General features: G+C 37.5%; 1 protein-coding gene across 1 annotated transcript in view; it reads left to right on the top strand.

The window, feature by feature from the left end:
- Positions 1-13216, top strand: part of pcdh11 (protocadherin 11) — a 202619-nt gene extending 189403 nt beyond the window's left edge. The window contains exon 10 of the mRNA XM_082555733.1: positions 8854-13216. Within this exon, the coding sequence (XP_082411859.1) occupies positions 8854-9308 (455 nt within the window). The 3' untranslated portion in view covers positions 9309-13216. The remainder of the gene's footprint in view (positions 1-8853) is intronic.
- Positions 13217-19346: the final 6130 nt, after the last annotated feature.

Here is a 19346-nt window from a genome sequence, read left to right as displayed (position 1 = left end):
CAAAAACATCAGGTCCTCCTCTCACCTTTGTCATATAAGAGATTACAATTTTCAGCATGTCCAGATTACTCAAACACTGAAAACATGCAGCCCGTGGTGCTGAGTGGTTTTCAGCCTGCCAGTTATCAGTTGAAAGATGGGCTTCACAATGTCTTTGTATCCGCTTCCTATCTGCTCGGCCATGAAGGAAATAACCGTAATGTATGGCTAAGGGAAAACAGAGCTAATCATCAATGACTGCAAGATATATAGCATATACAGTGGAACCTTGTTTATTACCCTCTCTTCTCCTGTCGTTGAATCCATCGGCTATACAGACAGCTACTGGACTGGAGAGCTTCTTCAATGTTAATTTGATTCATTCTTGTTTTCCATAATAATTGGGGGCAATGGGTCAGTGTGATGAATTTGCTTGTTACACGACACAGGAGGTAGCACGTCGGTGGCTGCTGTACAGTTTGTCTGTCTAGTCGTTTTTTTGTTTTGTTTTTTCCATCATGTGAATCAGGGGTCTCATAGTTATTAGCTATTTTCAGAAAATATCCAGTTCTTACATAATAGATTTGATTCTGAGGACCTGCTTATGCTTCAAATCAGCTTCCGATTTGATTTTAAAACGAAAGCTAAGAGTGTTATGAGTGGCATTTTCATTTTTAGATCAAAGTCATTTCCTAAAAATCATGATTGTTTAGATAGTATTCCTGCTGGAACAATCCAATCTTTTTGCAAATATCAGAGTGCTTTGTTATGTCCCACTTAATCAGCCTGTTTTTCTTTCTGTCTTAATTCTCCAGTAATGTTTTTTTTAACTTCCTTTTCATTTTACACGCTTTATTTCCATTTCCCAGTTCTCAAATTATCTCCACAATATGGAAATGTTCAGACATTCATCCACGAGCAATGAATTTTAAGGTAGATCCAATTTTTTTAGTCTTATAAATATACATTTATGTATTGCTTTTTTGTTGGTAACAGCACACCTGTACAGTATATCTGCACTTTCATCCAGTGCCTTCGCAGCATACAGGTTTACAAAAAAAATAAAAATAAAATGAATTGCTACCCTTGTAGAAGATTTTCAAATGAAAGCATCAGAGTGTGTGTGTGTGTACCTACATCAACATGTCTTGTGTTTCTACCCCCCATAGAAACTCTGTGCCTCCACCTCTGTGTGTCATTGTGTTGATGAGCGCTGATTGCAGATTGTTATGGTGTTTGCACCTCTCATCTATCTGGCCCATGCTGAGTATTTGGCCAGGCCTGATTGTGTTGATGGTGACACCGGCATCTTGTCCTCGGGTGGGAAGGCCCAATAGTGGTCCAGACATAATGAAGGAGATGTAATCAACCAATGTCACACACAAAAAGTCAAGTGAAAGAAAACTGTTTCTGTGTTCTACCTTCCCGACTGTGCTCTCTGTTGATGGAAATCACACAGTCGTGGTTGTTGATGTCGGGGCTTGCTTTTTTAGCAAACGCTTTATGCTGGGCGAAATAGAAAATTTGAGGGTTTTTCTTGTTCTTCACAACAAAGGTGACTTGTAGATAAAGGAATTTGCATTAAATTAAGTCTGTACATTCTCTCTGTTTTGTACGTTCTCAGTGGAGAAATGGGTGTTTCTACCTACAACATACTTTTAATCAATGGCAACAAAAAGAAAGAAGCAAGTGTTTGGCACTTGGTTGTTCAAGAGATCCTTTCTCTCTTTGTGCACTTTGTCCTCTCTCTGTGCTTTGTTATTTGTTTTGGTGTTCTAATCTCTGGCAAGTCAATAATATTCTTTGTTGTCTGAAATTGTGTGTCGGGAACAAAAAGGCCTCCTCCTTTTGTTGAAAGTACCTGTCTGTGACTTTTCACTCTCTCTCAGACTCCCAGATAAAGTAATCATTAGATGTTGTTTTCTGCCTGCAATTACTTTCAGTTACAATGGGTCAAACACTAGGAAAGCAAAAAGGGTCGAGAGAAGACAAGGCTAGATGGATTACAGGCGAGGAACTGTATAGGTCCCACAAGTGCTGATAAATACGTATGTGGCTCAGAGACTCACCGTTGTCAGGAATGTCTCCGTAAATGCATCAAAAGTAATTAGTCTAGAGTATATATGGACAACCTTGCTCCCTTCTTATCTGCATCACATTGTCTCCTTTACAAAAAAGGCCATTCATTACATCTGGCACTATTTGTTTTAAGAAGTAAAAAGGGGCAACTATTACTCTGCCACTTCTTATATCTGGCTTTGTATCGTTTGCAACAGAGAATTGCCCTAAATAATGTATTTCAGTGGAAAAATCCACACTGAGCTTGTCACACAAGTAAAAGTTCTCAGGGGTTCTAATGCCTGTTGAGGATGACCAAACAAGGCAGGTGCTAATCCCAACGTGTGTTTTAACATAATACCATAAATCCATGTTAAAATTAATTCCAAAGAGGCCCCTACAAACTGTTTACCTCAGCATAGCTTTTTTTTACACGACAGAAGTAGCTGGATTGGAGAGCCTCTTCAGAGTTAATTTGGACAAACTCTCAAGTTCAAACACGTCATTTTTCTACTGCCACAAAGGAATGCTTTAATTACTTCTACAGCCATCCCTTTGGCTGCAAGGACAGTCTGTTTATCAGTTCATGAAATAATGATGTATCAGCCCTATTTCCAAAACATGGGCCTTTGGGGGGCCCAAAGTAATCAATCAGTGGTCAAACTTGCCAGAGAAAACCCTCGGCATGTCCCAGATATTAAATATTTAAACTTTTGGGCCAACTAACATGTGAGGAGGACATTAAGAATCAAGACTTTGTGATAGCAAGTAATTCAAACCACAGTCCAACGTGTTAATTACTAACCTCATGTTGTGGATGGGCTAATCTTGAGCTCTACATTTTCCTTGTACTCATGCGTTTGTATTAGCATAATCATAGCACTGTAGCTAGCCACCACATGGCAGGTTATTATGCGTCAGGTAGCTCGACTTCATTAACACTCTAAACCTCAGTGCTACTTAGCCTTCTGTCTTTTCTATCCCAAAGCTATTGCACTGCTGTGTGTTTGTTTTTTTTCAGAAATACTTCAGTCACATTGTGATATGTCATCTTTAGAGGGAAACTAGCAAGCTAACTTCTTGCTAAACTCTAGCTCCGCTAAACGTTCTTTATTCTCTTTGTGATGGATCCCTGTAAAAAACACGTTATTGTAATATTTGGATCGTTTTATTGGTCAAAATATTTTCACCATTTTGGTGCATGAATTTTGGAAATCAAAATTTTTAGTGTAGAAAATGCTTAACAATGTCATCTTCATCAGGGATTTTAATGTATCTCCTCCTGATAAAAGTAGAAAAAAATCAAACAGCATTTGAAGCTTACAAAGTTCATTTTCAGACTGATTCAGATAAATGTTGGCCCTTTCCAGTGAAGTCACAGATGTTGTCATATCATTTCCATCTCTTCAGAAATCCGTCTCAGCTTAAAGCTTTTGAGTACAACAGGAGTTCACACATCAGTAGACATCATCAAACTATAAGACGAGCATCAAAAATGTAAGCCCTGAGAAAGGAAGGAGGATGTTGAAATGCCGTCTTGTTTTTGTGATGCTGTGAAAATTAGACAGTTGTCTCTCCTTCAAATGACGATTGCCAGAGCTGCGATGAAAGTAATGGCATCCCTCTTTTCAGTGCAACACCAAGGGGTTTTAATAGCGCTATTATTATTAATGACCATCCATTTGCTTATCCAGATTGTACATTTGGAGTGGGCATAAGGCCGAGTGAAGTGATAAAGTCTTAGTAATTACAAACCCAATTATTTCTACTGAGATTCTATTTGTTTGAAATAATCTTTCATATTCTTCTATTTCTGTGTGTTGGTCTCCCTCCAGAGACAAGACACGTGCTTGTACAGAGTGTATCTTGTTTCTTTTCTTTTCCCAGTTTCTTTCTCATTTCCTATCTAACAAACAAGAACATATAATGTATAATAACACTCAGTCTGCACTCTTGATAACTGTGTTACCTGGTTTGATAACTTTTGATAAAAGTCGCAGACTTCATTTTAAAAGGCTCTTGCATCTTTTGGCACTGTTATTCCTGTTGGTGTCAAATTGACTGAAGCTGTTGTAACTCTACATAAATGCAGATGAAAAATGAAATGTCAGTGAGGTTAAATTAGTATCAGCAAATCCATAGCTACAGGGGCATTTTTTGACTATAAATATAACACTGGCAATATCTTTTACACGTTTAGGATGGAATCGTATTCAACTCTATTATATGGAAGGGCAGAGATGTTGAAAATGGAGAAAACTGCAACTGTGCAGCAAGACAGACAGATCCTAAACACATGGTGCAAATTAATATGTTCTTATATACTTTGAAATTTTGGCTCCTGAAAGTGTGACCTTAAGCTTTTTTTCCTGAAATATCTGAAAATTGTGGCCAGGTAGTGATTTGTGCTTTTAAAAGCAATAAAATATTAGTGGAAGACTGTGAGCCCGGGGGCTGTTTTGTGCATCATGGAAATTTAAAAGCTTAGCTTAAAGGTGTGGTATAAATGAACCAAGAATATAGATGGGTTGGATAACAATTTAACAGTTTTTTTGAGGATTTATGTATATTTGATAAAAAGCACAACAACACGGCACAGCAGCTTGTTGAAAATAAGATCCTCAGTCAATGCAGTACAGGCCTGGAGTGTGAAATAGTGCTATGAGCATCCATACATCACCATCTAATAATCAGATTGTTTGAGGTGGAGAAAGATGTGTTTATATTAAATAATTTTTATGAATGTTTCTACATTAATAAAGTTTTGTACTATAAATAACTTCTATAGTCTTTCTGTTAAAAATAATTTTACTAAATGACACATGCATTAATTCAAAAATATATAATATGGCTTTCATTTGAGAGTAAATGTGTTTGATGCATAGATGCATGCAAGTTTCTTGCAAAAGATTTGCAAAGACTGAACCAATTAACTCTGTAGGATGAGTCACGGGCCTAGTCCACCTTCTTGATGGCTGTTGGAAGAATTTAATGTCCTAGATGCATGCAATTATCCTTTTAATTAGCAATAATGAGTTTGTGCATGCTGAAATAATGACTTGAATCGTGATATGTGTGCAGACCTTAATGTGAAGCTCATCAAGATGTAACAAGCTTTGTCGGTAAATATCATCAACTGTCATGTTAAATATCTCATGCTATTGTACTGAAAAGGCCCAATAAGCTGCTTAAATTGATCCTAGCTATGTATGTGTGTGTCCATTTGTGTTTCTGCCTGTTAGAACATGCATGTTCTGATGAAGTTTATGGTCATGAAAAAAAATTAAGTGAATCTGAATGCAATCCGAAGCACTAAGCCCTCATCAACTTAAATGGTATCCTGTGTCACCAGCTGTAGTGCGTGAGTGTAAGTTCAAGAGGGCTGCCTGAATTCTTCTAGGCTCTTGGATTGCAGAGTGGGCGACAGGCAGTTGTGAAATTACCAATTTATTTGAGTTTGCCAAACAACATCATTAAGCAAAAAAATGAAAGTAATGATTAACGAATAAGCACACTCTGACTGGTCAGCTGGTCCAGTGAAAATAACTAATGCTGGTTACGTGCCAACAGAAAGGATTTGCCCACAGTAATTTAAGAGTTAGCAGAAGCTGTTCTATTCATTACATAAAAATGGCAAAATGTGAGTTGGCTGCTCATTTTTTATGAGAGCATATGCCAAACTAGCCGTTAGCCAAGCATTATGTGGTATGAACTGACATAGAAAAGTGATGTGGGAATAGCCTGGATGGCTAAGAGAACATGAATTTGTTTCCTGGGATAAGATTAAAACTACACTTAAAGGAAGATTATTATCAGCGTGTCACCTGAACCCCAGATGACTAGAATAATATAAAATGTCTTTTAACAGAGGCTGTAAAAAACAAGATGACCATCTGTATGCTATAACACAGTTAGACACTTTGTTATGTCTGCCTCCAAAATGGGTTTATGCAGCTTTTAATTGCTTTTGTTGGTGTACTGGACCAAGCAGAGTGAAAAACATCTTCATGTGATATCAGTGCTGATGTTATTTTTTTCAGCTAAAAAAAACATAAATTACACAACTTAAAAGTCTGAGCAAACATAGTATACCTCACAAAGTTGTGTAAAGTTATTGGACCAAGTTGTAAAATGCTGCACACATTCCAGGCATTGTCTTCAACCCCATTATATTTTTAATTAAAAGATTGCAAGTACTCCCATTAGTGAGAGGCATTTGCATTATATCAACCCCACTTGGTTTAAAGTCAAATTGCGGGATGTTATTTGTTCTATATTTTCATTCAGCACCCAGAAAAACATTTTGGGAATGGTTTACACACCATCCAGCATCCTCACACCTTTCTCTTACACTTGTTCAATATTTATACAAGCTGTAAATGTTTGACCACACCAAATGGAAGGTCAGCTGAAGGTGAATGCAGCAGTTTTCGATCTGTGGCTGGCCACAGGATGTGTTGATGTTGCAGAACAAGAATGCTGAAAGGTACGGCTGGTATGCATATTCCCGAAAGTGTGACACACTGTCTAAAAATGCAGAATAGATCACCTAGACCATCAAACAGGCCATAAAGCAAACAGTATTTAATTTGGGAAGGAAACAATTATTTACAATAATTGCTTTTATTAAATGTTAAATTAACAGAATAAACAGTTATCAGAGTTATTTTTCAAACGCATGCTACTCAGTAAAAATAAATCATCTTAAACGAGAACACTACGTCTGATCTCACTTCTATTACAACTCATTGTTTGCTATTATCCCCACTTGTCTGCCATTCAAATTTCCTTGAAGGGAATGTAGAAAAGTATGTTCACAGCATCAGGGGATCTGTGGCATCAGTGATGTGTGATTTCTCCCAAAAGCTCCGTGGGGTACAATTGTTCCCCCTGAATACAAAAGACAGCGGCATCACAAGCAGGCTGCGGCATACCTCTAGCTGACGAAGGCAGCAAGAGCTGTCAGCGACATCACTCATACCGTGTGCCCACCCTCCCGAACCCGCCGCCGCCGCCTATCCAAACTACCCCACCGGAATAGAAAATAGTACGAGCCCATGTCGTTGAGAGAGGCGGGTCGGTAAATATTTCATATAAAATTTGTAGGCATTGAAGGCTGTTGACATAGAAATGCGATGAGTTCAGTCTGTCTAAAGTCATAGAGGGAAAACGTACCTTTCATTTGTAAAAGCGTCACCTTTAAATAGAATCTGAGGAGGAAGGAAAAATATTGAGGACAAGGCAACATTTTCTGTGTGTCTGGGTGGGTAATAGGGCATTTATGCTAATTACATTACCTAATCAAAAACATCAGCAACCTAAAAAGGCATTACCAACAGGAGAAAACACTTGGAGAAAGATTGAATCAGCGCACGGCCGAGACTTGGCTTGGCCCCATTGTCCTAGCTCAGAGAATGAGAAAGCAGCATCCATTTTTCCCTTAATTAAGTTAGTGACCCTTTGAAAGGTGACACATTTACCGCCCAGGGGATTTATACACTCCCGCTTCACGGCTTCAGTTCAATATGGAGAGGACAGATTTGACTCCACGTGGATACTTCAAATATATCCTTACAATTTATACCAGGTGATTCATTTTCAGTAGCTACTCTTATAATTAAAGTTGACGTCGTGGTATTCAGTGTAGGGTAGCAACGATATACAAAGCATGTTCGCCGTGCCGTTACGCAGCAATCAAGACAATTCGTATTACTACTAGACGGTAATCACGATATTCATTTTCATTCATAAAAAGCCATAAGACAATAAACAAGGTGATAGGAAGATGTCTGGGAAAGAGACTCACATAGACTATGTAGAATTGCGTGTGGAAGAAATAGTCTTTCCAGCGTACTAGGGTCTAAGACGCCTTAATTATTTAAAGCATTCTTACTTATGCAAATACACTAAATAATTTCTGCATGACAGCTTGAAGCTGAGGCCTAGAGGAGAGATGTGATGTCTGAATGAGGACCCCTCTTGCCTTTGCATGGCCTAGGAACCATAACACTGCAGGCTTCTGGTTGCCTTGGTGCATACTGTTTTACATTCTAATTATCTGGCATGACAGACTTTATTGCAGAGGCTCAATGCTGAGGTCTCATCCCAGACTCATTCCACATGTGATGTCAGTTCTGAGATAATAAGATGAGATAGTCTGAGTGCTTAGCCTTGCCCATTTTGCCTCTTCATTGAGTTTTCAGATTTTTTGTTTTTTTCCCCCTAATTTTTCCAAGCGTGCAGCCTAATTCTTGGCCCAACGAGCATGAATTTTACCTGAATAAGATTCTGGAATGATTCGTATCTTTTTCACAGCTTATTTGACCAGATTTATTTTGGATTCTAAAAGATCAAAGGAGTCTAAGGAGTGGCACATTGACAGTGATTAAAATAAACAGTATTTTGTTAAGATGTTCATTAAAAATTGAATACAGTAAAGCCAATCCAAGACACAAACAGCAAGACATTTTTTTCTAACTAATTAAGCTACAGGGAATTCAGTGCATATTGTAGGTAAACAGACAGAGTCATGGGAATACCAATGGAAATTAAATGCTCTGCTGGTGTTTTTCTCATTACAAGATGAAATGAAACATTTATCACTGACTTTCATTTCACTAAAAGGCTGACATTTTCTGGGTCAACCATTGATAAGTGGACAACTTTCTTTTATTTGCATTATGATTCACGAGTTCATTCAGCCCTTTTATATCACCACAGTAAAATTGTTGTTTTCCAGTTCTCTGTATGTTCTGACCTGTTGTTTTAACTTTGTTTTGTTTTTTTCCCCTTCTTTCTTTGTCTGCTTTTTTACAGCCATCGAGGTAAACCTGCAGAAAGCCTTGGCTGAGGCCTCTGAGACCTGTACCCAGGAGTGTCTAATACTAGGCCACTCTGACAGCTGCTGGATGCCCCCAGCCCTGGCCCAGTTCCAGGGTCCTGGCAGCAACAGCCCCATCTCCACCCCTACCACTACTGCCATCACTGCTGCCCTCCCCTCTTTTGGTTTCCAGCAGAGCTGTGCCCGGGGAATAAAAGCTAACATGGGCAGCATGGGGGTCATGGATGGCCGCCATACGTTGGGCAGGTCTGTGCCCAAAAAAGATGAACTGGACAAAGGGATCAATCGTCCACAGTTCTACAACACCCTGGATAGACACTGCAGTAAGAAGGAGGACCCCATCAAGGTCATTCCCCTGGCAAGCTTCTCCTCTCCCGGGCAGCAGACTGGTGGGGGCGGCAGCTCTTTCTTACATGAGAACCAGTTGTAATAGTAAAACACGGATCTTCATTGGCTTAGCATAAACGTGACTCCATCCAAAGATGGCCTACAACTATTAGATTAGTATGTATGCGTATTTGTGGGGTATGCATAATTGGAATAACTTGACCAGCTCAATGACCAGCTCAAGCTCAGTTTCACTAATTAAGATATCTGAGAATGGATTGGAGATAATTATGATGATGTTAAAAAAAGAAATCATGTGAAACCAGTCTGACAAGCGAGGAAGGAGCAAGCAAGTCTTAACATAGAAGACACATGTATAATAAATAAATGGTTATATGCCAAAGTAGATCCATCACAAAAAAAGGATAATCTTGCTTTCTGTTTGGTGAAGTTTGCTTAGCGATAAAAAAGGCCAGTGTACACCTTCAGCTCCTTGGGTTTAGTTTTGTGTAAGTGCATTCCAAAAGACAATTTCCCTGCACAGAAGCAAAAGCAAATGCAGTACTTTGTGTTATGTGAGCTAAATTGGGCTAAATGCTAATTACAAACTCTTGAGTGGATGGTTTTTTTTTTTTTTGGTTTTTTTTTCTGTTGATGTTCTAGTGAAGTATTGCTTTGTAAAGCACATGGCACAAACCTTTTTGGTGGAGGAATATGTTTCTTTTGTCTTGTCTGGACATGTTTTAGAAGACTATTTTGGTCAAGGGGCTTCAGAAGGATAAAAAATGTCTACAAAGCATAACTGGGCCAATAGTAGACAGTGCTGCATCTTCGTCTTTTGCATTCTTTTGCATTCTACAATTCTACATTCTCACCCTGGACCAATGCATAAAAAAACCCACAAACACAAAGCGTTGCACATACACATACGTTTTTTGTTTTGTTTTTTTCATATGTGGTGATTGCTCTATGCCTGCCAACTCTATTAAGAAAATGTTCACACTTAGCATTGTCGCAGTAGCTTAGCCTTGAAAGGAGCAGACAGATGCGCTTTGGAAATGTCGTCTCTGTTTTCTTCCTTTTTGTTTCTATTTCTCTCATTTTGCTGCTGAGAAACATTCAAATGGTAACAGCTCTGGAGCCAATTATGAAATTCTCAGTCTAATTACTTTGATGTGTGATCTCTGTAGTGACCCTCATTGTGGTTTGGAGGTTTGGATTAAATCTATTGCTTTTCCTAAAACATGCTCTACGTGTGCAGACGAAGTGTAAAGGTGACAATAACACAGCAAAAGCAGCTTAACACTTCCTTTATTCCCACTGTATTTTAACACCTGTGTTCCTGCTATTAATTACTACTCTGTTTTCATTTCACTAAGTTACACTGCAAAGTTTCTATTATCAGTTTTTACAATGTGTTGACACTGGAATAATAGACCAGGGAGCAAAAATTTCTTCAGGGCTTTGAGTCTAGCTGAATTATTGATGTTAATGTTATTTTGGCAGTTATCATAAGAATAGGCATCGGTACTATTTGAAAGGCCCTCCCTGCGGGCTGTCGCTCACAAGGTTCGATAAACACACTACATCACTGCCGGTGTGTGCAAATTGTACTGATGATAATAACTACTTCAGACTAACTTCCTGCTGTAACAGATTGGGTGCAGTATAATCTATTGCTACAGCAATAAGTGACTTTGCTGATATCCATTTTTCTTGCCTGTAACATCCAAGCCAGGTGTCTACATCATCAGGTATGTGATTCATGTGATTAATTTTGTAGTACCACCTTGCAAATTGGGAACAGGCCTAAATCTATAATGCAACACGGTATTCTCAAGGGAGGGTGCAAGGCAAATTGTGTTAGTATGCTATTAGTTGCCACACCTATTCTCTCAGATCAGAGCTCTTATCCTTATAAAGGGGATTTATCAGAGACTTTGTGAAACGATCACTTAAAGGAACGGCGTCAAGGACTAAAAATAAAAAAAGAAGGGGCAATTCAATTTCACCTTAGTCAATTATGAAAATGAATCAAATTCAAAAGTTAAATCCTCCTATAAACATACACTGATGGAAATTGCCCTGTTTGGGAATCCAATTTCGACCTATTTACTAATACTTTCATTTTCTTTTCTCTATCATTTTCATTTCATATGATTCCACTGGTGTTGGTGTAGGAGTGCGGAAGGGGGGGCGGGCATCACACAATGATATGAACAATGCATTTTTAATCAAAAGGAGCACATATCAAAAGGAACATACATCATGATGTCACTGAAAATTGGAATTTTATCTCTGCCAAATACAGATCCAGCACTTCATATCTGCCATCACAACGTCTAATCCAAAACCTCAAAATCATTAAAAGTCTTTTCAAGTTCTGTCTACAGCTATGTGAAGGGTAAAAAAAAATTCTTAGTAACATTTTTCCAAAATAAGAATTAGGTTTTTAAGAAATGTACCCATTAATTAATTCAATCAGTATAGGTAATGTCAGCTTGTTTCTAAATATGGTAATCTGTACTGTTCTCATATCATGAAAAGAGTGTATCTAAGAGAACATGTATGAGTTAACACACTGTTACACTGTAATAAAAATGTGATTGTTTAAAATACACTGCCCAGTCACACATGCAACGTGAGCACAATACTAACTGTACCCTGTGTTTTGACTTACTCTGCCTACATAACTCCTATGTACTGTAATATTGCAGCAGATCCATTAAAGACTACATGAAATACTACTTTTAGAGGGAATACTATAGCAACTGCATGAATGTACACCAGCAGGATGTTGCTTTTTGCAAAAATATGATTTTCTTTTATTATTGTTGTGTGGCCGCATTCATTTTGTTATATCTTATGTCCTCTCACGGGTCAAAGTGGTGTTTTATTTATTTTCAGAACAAAGTGCATACCATATGAATGTCCTGTTTTTTTTTAAGTAAGTACTCTCTCTGTGTCAAAAATTTTCATCCGTTAAAAAACATCAAATGGAAAGACTAAATGTCGACTTTGCATGATTCTGCTCTCACTATTACTTTTGAGTTTTTAAAATTTCTTACGCCCTAGCAATAGATGTAGAGACGACGCTATACATAAAGATGAGGATTCCTTTTTATTTTAAGACTATTTCTATTCGAAATGTGTTTCATGATTAACATGTCAAGCTGTGTCATAAACTGCATGAACTGTTTGAACTTCCACAAGGCCTTTTGACACTTGACTACGTGGTTCATGCATCAGTCATTAGAATTGATGTCAGTATTGATGTTTACTGCTTTACACGTTTGTCTGTCTTATGGAACAAACCAATGTTACACCGTGTACATGGTCAATCCTTGTGACGTGTGCATACCACTTACGCCTACGTGCACACAAATCTATCTATACATCTATACTGTCAGGTAAACCGGAATTTAAGCTGTACATAGCAGTACCCCTAAGAACTAGTAATAAGGGTCACAAACTGGAAAGACACACATGGTAAATACTAAAGCCTACTTCAATTCTATAAATCACTTTGTTCATAAAAACTGCAAAAGGGAAAAAAGTGAGAACTGAGGAGATGACAATCTCAGTTGTAATGTAAATTGATACATAATATCAATGAGGGTGTGTTTGAAAGTGTTAACAAGTGATGTTGTATGTGTGTAAATGAGAGAGCGTGTATTTCCTTGCATGTATGCGTGGGTGGGTGTGTATACTGGCATGTACATTGCCAGAGTATTTTATGTACACTAATGTATCTTGTAAAAAACTATATCAAAATACGATATAAGACTTAAGTATATGCTTGTAAATTAGTCATCAGTGAGTCAGGTCAAGTTTGCGTTGAGAGAAGGCTTCAGTGCTTGCCAGCGAATCTGTATTTCTTAGTTAAAGCTATACAGTCTGTGTTGTTATGCCTTTGTAAGATATCCCACATAAATCTATGAAAAAAATTAACTTACATGGTGAAATGATTTTTCCTGTCATTGAATTTTACTTGAGCCATTAAATATTGAGTCCTTGAAGAATTAATGGATCATGTTTGTCCTTCACTGTTAATTATTGTTTGATAAGGTTTTCTAAGAGCAGTGGTGTATCAGCGAAGCAACGTGAGAGCATACTGTCATCATATTCCAATTATGACAAATACAAGCTAATGATAGACGATCGATCAAATGGGAAGTGACATGTCACCTTTTTTTTTCACTTCTGCAAATTAGCACTTCTGAGGAAATAATGTAAAGAGTTCACACCTCAGCATGCTGTCTGAGAAGCTGATTCACCTAAATTTAAACTGCACTGTCAAGGTGTCGCCTAAAAAAGCAAAATCACCTAAATTTCAATGCAACAAGACTGCCTAATTCACAGACAAACAGACAGAGAGACTTTGAAACCAGTGGAAACAATTCCAATAGTTCAACTGCTGTTGATCACTTGCAATTCAGCAGTTCAGACTGTACCAAGTGGCAGAATAAGACCCAGTGCAACTGTCGGATTGTATCTTTTATTTGTTTTTTATCTAATTTCTAATTTTTGATTTCAATTTAGTTTAAGTTAGTTTGTGGTTTTCGGTAAGTTTTAAATAGTTTTGTTGTTTTTTACTTTGATATTATAAAGGGTTGTCAGCGGCAAATTTTAAGAAGATTAGAATAAGCATTGTAACAATAATACATGCATAATTTGTGAGTGACTCAGAAAGATCTAGACACAAAATTTGAAGAATTTCTCTATCCATCAATCTATAACAGAAGAGAATTCTGACTTTAATCTCAGAATTCTGAGAAAACCTCTTTTTTTTCTTCTTTTCCAGAATTCTGAGAAAAAAGTCAGAATTCTGAGATTAAAGTAAAAAAAATCGTTTTTCTCAGAATTCTGAGAAAAAAATAATTCTGATGAAAAAAGTCAGCATTCTGAGAAAAATTCTGCTGAAAGTCAGAATTTCTCAGAATTCTGACTTTTTTCATCAGAATTATTTTTTCTCAGAATTCTGAGAAAAAAGTCAACATTCTGAGAAAAAATAATTTTTTGAGTTTTTTCTTAGAATTCAGACTTTTTTCTCAGAATTCTGGAAAAGAAGAAAAAAAAAGACATGCCCAGTTTTTGTTTTTGTTTTTTCCCCAGTGGCCCTTCCATAATCTATCTTGTTAATCAGTTGTTGAACAATATCTTGACAACGACCATAGGACACAGGAAAATGTGTCTAAGTTGCAATCCCATCGCATCTATTTAAGACTGTATTTCCACCAGGCATGCATTGCACCCCATGACACATAAAATACTGTTTGTATGGTTTTTTTTAAACAAAGTTTGCTGAAACTGCATATAGAAGATGAAGAAAACAGTAAATAAGACAGCAGAAAAAAACTCCTATTTCCAAATAGTCCTCTGGTGAAACACCAAAGTATGATTTGAAACCATTTGAAGACAACAACAGGACTGTGTCGTGAACACACGAGTAGTTAATTTAGGTTTAGGATAAGTGAATAAAATGTATTATTGTTGTTGTTGCTTTTAATACAACTTTACCGGGTGTATTTGTCTTCCATGCATCTGACCGTCCCTGTCATCCATCAGCCAAGTACTCATCTCTCAATCTATCCATCCATGAGAACTTTGATGCCTCAAAGGCAAACTGTAAAACAGCCTCAACAATCCCCTTGGGCTATGAATTCTACCTGAGGCCCTTCTGGCTTAATGCTTTATCCACTATACTTTCATGAATACACAAGACCTCAGAGGGGGAACCTCAGGCATACAGTACACTATTGATGCTCACAACAACAGGACATGACAGGATCTCTTGGCACTGACTCCTAACTTGTGTGACACAAAGAGTCATGTCATGTAGCTTGTAAGACTTCAAAGCCTTTCTGGACTGTGTCATCTCGTAGCATCTTCAGCATATGCTCAGTCCCCAATCTCCTTAAGAGAGCTGGCTTTGACCTGCCCCATTAGTTTTCCATGGTAATTGGTTAATAATGAGACAGTGAAAGTCCCAAGGATGTCTGCACTGTCAAAACACATACCCAACTACACAAATCTGCATTTCCAGTAATTACTGCATATTTGAACAGAAAGAACTTTGTGATCCTTACAGTGACTTGAATGCTTGCCATGCACACACACATACACACACACATACACCCCACACCCTCATTCCCATCTGCTAACAAGCACCAACTTATTGTAAGCCTACTTAGTTCTCAAGGTGTCATCTGTTGAAGTGTCAGGAGAACATATAGAGATTGTCAAACAGTACACTCATTTCAAATTGTAATTAAACTGGCCATCAGGTACCTAGAGGCTGTTTAGTCAACAGCAGGGTACTAATTACTATAAGATGACCTTTGGAATAATATCTGGTGAATTATTCATAGTTGAGAAAATTGCTTCGGAGACATGCCAACGACATCCAAGGGGCGTCTGAGTGTACACATACTCAAAGATTTCAGGATGGCTATAAAAATAAGGTCACTAGCTGGATAAAACAAGAACTTTTTCCTCCGTGAAAAAGAGGTGTCTGGAATAAAAGTATAAGGACAAAATCCAACTTTTGAAAAGAGAAATGTTGGAGAGAGAATCCACTGGCTTATGTAAAGGTAATGTAAAGGATTTTGAAGAGAAAAGATGTCTGTCTTGGGACGCCTTAAGAATATTAACAGCAACAACAACAAAAGCAGTGTGCTTAAAAACAGAAAAACAACTTTCTATATTATTTGTTATTTTCTACCTATGATGATCTCCAGCAGAGACATAAGGTAATTAATTTAAGTGAAAGAAATCAACACTTGTACATTTAAATTAAGAAAAAAAATTAGAGACAAAAAGCAAAGCACTGTTAACATATTTCAACAGATGCATCTGCCTACGTGACAAAACCATTAAAAGCATCTCTATCATGCTGGAAATGTTTCTGTGAAGTATTCTGCACTGAGCAGATAGAGGTCTAAGATAGTTTCTTCCCCATCTCTGTTTAACCTTTAGGGACACTTTGCTGAAATTACTGCTAGGATCTCATACAGAACCCTTCACTTTATTTCTAGGTGGCATAAGTAGATAGCTCTGAATCTACAGTAAATGATTAGACATCTGTGGACTCTTTCTTTTCTCCTGTAACAGGGAAAAAAGAAATGAATTGTCTTTTCACATGGCTAGTTCATTTTTACAGTCTCTCTATTAGTAAAGCAGAAAAAGTCACCCATGAGCACCATGACACTTTTCCTAACTTTATGGGGAAGTTCTCTGAATATCTGAATTCAATATGATCTCAGTCGACTATTTGTGCGATGCTTTGAAAGAAGGTCAGAAACATGACTCTTTATCACCATCGCAGAGGATTCAAATGATTAGCCAAAATTTGTGGTAATTGGTAGTAATTAACAAGGACCTTGTTCTCTTGGACATTGGAGAGCTGCCGCGATGCCAGATCCCACCCTCTCCACCTGCCATTAGAGAGCAATTACTGATAGGAATCAGTACACATTAACGCAAGATAAAATGTGTGCAGCTGCTTGTGTGTCTTTATTTAAAATACTTGGCTCAAAAAACTTGGTCACATCTGAGAACCCACTGTCATGAGATCTAGCAATCGCATAGTTTTACAAGTTAATCCACCTATAACAATTTATTAGGAATGTACCAAAATTTGACATTTATTATTAATATTTGATATTTATTTATTCATTCATTCATTACATGTCACCCAGACTGTGCAAAATAATTTCTTTGACATCCATAGCTATATTACAAATAATACCTATAGGCCTATATTCTTCTCATAAAGATACCCTTTCCACGTAAAAAGAAATTACATCGACAACAGATAACCAACAATATTCTCACACGTAACCTGCAAAAACATATTTGTAGAGCCTTCCTTTGAAGACCACAAACAATTGCACTTTTTGATGCACGTATCAGCATCAGTCCACAATTTAACCCAAACAACAGAAATACATCTTTGTTTAATCTCTTTTTAGTTCTTTTTATTAAGTTAAAATACAAAAATCTGTCAAATGACTTACTTACGCTCCTGTACTGAGAAAAATCCTAAATAACTTCAATTTAGTGTTAAACATTATTTGCATTGTTTTAAAATAAACCAAATCATTAAAGTTCTTTATATGGGAGCTTGGAGACAGTGGCTCAGGGTGATCATAATAACCAGCCTTGTTAATGACCCGTGATATAAATACTGGATTTATTATTGTTTTAAAAGTCAATCCCCCCAATTCCACACAGTAAGAAAAATAAGAAAGTATAAGTGAACAATAAATTATATGGAAGGCATTATAATCCACTACATACTTAATTCTAACGTACTGTGGCCTCTTCTTCCTTGGTGCAGCATAGCTTAAATGAATGACTTTTTTCAGTGCCTGGTACTCTGTTTATTTCTGCAGAGAAACACTTTATCTGAACCCGGTATGCTTAGCATGTTATAGGGTTACCATTTAAGTTTACCCACTCGACATGCTAATATTTCCTAGTGAAGCACAAACTGCAGCTGATGATGATAGGAATGTCATTTGTTGTGTAAGTATTTAGCAATGCGCCTACTGAGTTATATAAAATTCTGACCCCCTCGTAGGAGAGACGGGAATAAACGGAGGATTATTAGAATCAAAAGTCATCAGAGATCCAGGGACAAATGTGTTAAACTCTGGCTGTACAAATATAATGGAAAGACTTGTGAAAAGGTTTGAGGTTTTTAGTTTGGAGTAAAGCGTTTCAGATCATGCAGACCACACAGCGAATACATCCACAGCTTGACTAAGCTTTTAAACTTAGTTTTAAAAAAAATAAAAATGATTGTGTTTTTTTTCCCTTAAATTGATTAATAACATCTGTCACTAGCGCTGCTTTTCTCAGGGTTGTGGCACCTAGCAGAAAAAAGATGTTTGAAGGGTTGGCTCGCCTGATAAGTAATGAAAAGAAACGAAGTTCACACTGTGCCCCTTTCGCAGTGAGGAAGTACTTTAGTGAAACTGCTTTTACTGCGAGTTCTTTGTGCGCATCTAAAGACAGTATCACAGCCTGACAAGCCTGTTCGTGTTCCGCACACATGCAGCTTTCCTGCAGTTAAGGCAGCAAGTCCCTGAAGCTCTTCCTCCATGGAGTTTATTGTCAGGGTCTATCCGATGGTAGGATGCCTCTCCCTCCTCTTTGAAATCCGGAAGATCAAACAAAACAACAATGTTAACGCAGGGTGTGTTTGAGGTTTGAATATATAATCAGTTTCCAGGGATAGATGTTTTATTTGTTGTTGCATTGCTACTGTATTACTAAACTGATAGTGAAAGCATTAATAGATTGTTATGTCTCTTTACTTTGTGTTGTATCTATCCATCTATCTATGTATCCTACCATGACATGTAATGGACTTAAAAAAATAAAAATACTACAGTGGGCTTGTGAAAACAGATTGCAGTAACACTAAATGTGTGTGGTATGTCGTAATTAGGGCCAAATATGCAAAAGCAATGATACAGTTTGTCCTTCCAAAACAGTATTATACTTGGCAATCAACCTTTACTTTCAAAAACATCTTTGGCACAATGGCAAGTGAAAGCATGGCGGGATGAAAAGAAAGAAGCAACAAGGAAAATCAATATAGCAATTATGCGTGCAGATAATGGACACCAGGGTGTTATTTCGAGAACCCAAAAAGGAGAAGTGACATAAAGCCGATTCGAATAGTGCAAACAATTCATTTTCTCAGATCTGGTGCTTCTGGCATATATTTAGTGTCACCTGACTGCAAAAACGCAAGTTGTATTTTTTGTTGTTTTGCCATGGCTGAAATCTAATCACTAGGTTGTTCTTTATGTTTGTTCACAATCACCAGCCTCTGTTAAAACTCAGTTTCCCATTATTCTTTTACTGGTTACGAAAAGCCTAAAAACACAAGCAGCAAACCTGGTGATTAGATAATTGAGATTTTCGACAAAACAGTCACTCACACATGACATGCAAAGAGAGATTGGCATAGGGCAAGCGTAAAAGGAAGGACAGGGAAACCAGATAAACGCACACATTTATACACCTCCGCCACTCCATGCTTTTACCTGCTCGAAAGAGGTCACCTCCAGCTCTGTCAAGCTTTGCAGGTGGGTCAGAGATCTGGATTTGATAACTGGAGGGAGTT

Source organism: Aulonocara stuartgranti (assembly GCF_965226115.1).
Source record: "Aulonocara stuartgranti genome assembly, chromosome: 2".
Lineage (NCBI taxonomy): Eukaryota > Metazoa > Chordata > Actinopteri > Cichliformes > Cichlidae > Aulonocara > Aulonocara stuartgranti.
The sequence above is the reverse complement of the archived record's forward strand: the minus strand, read 5'-3'. Positions and strand labels throughout refer to the sequence as shown.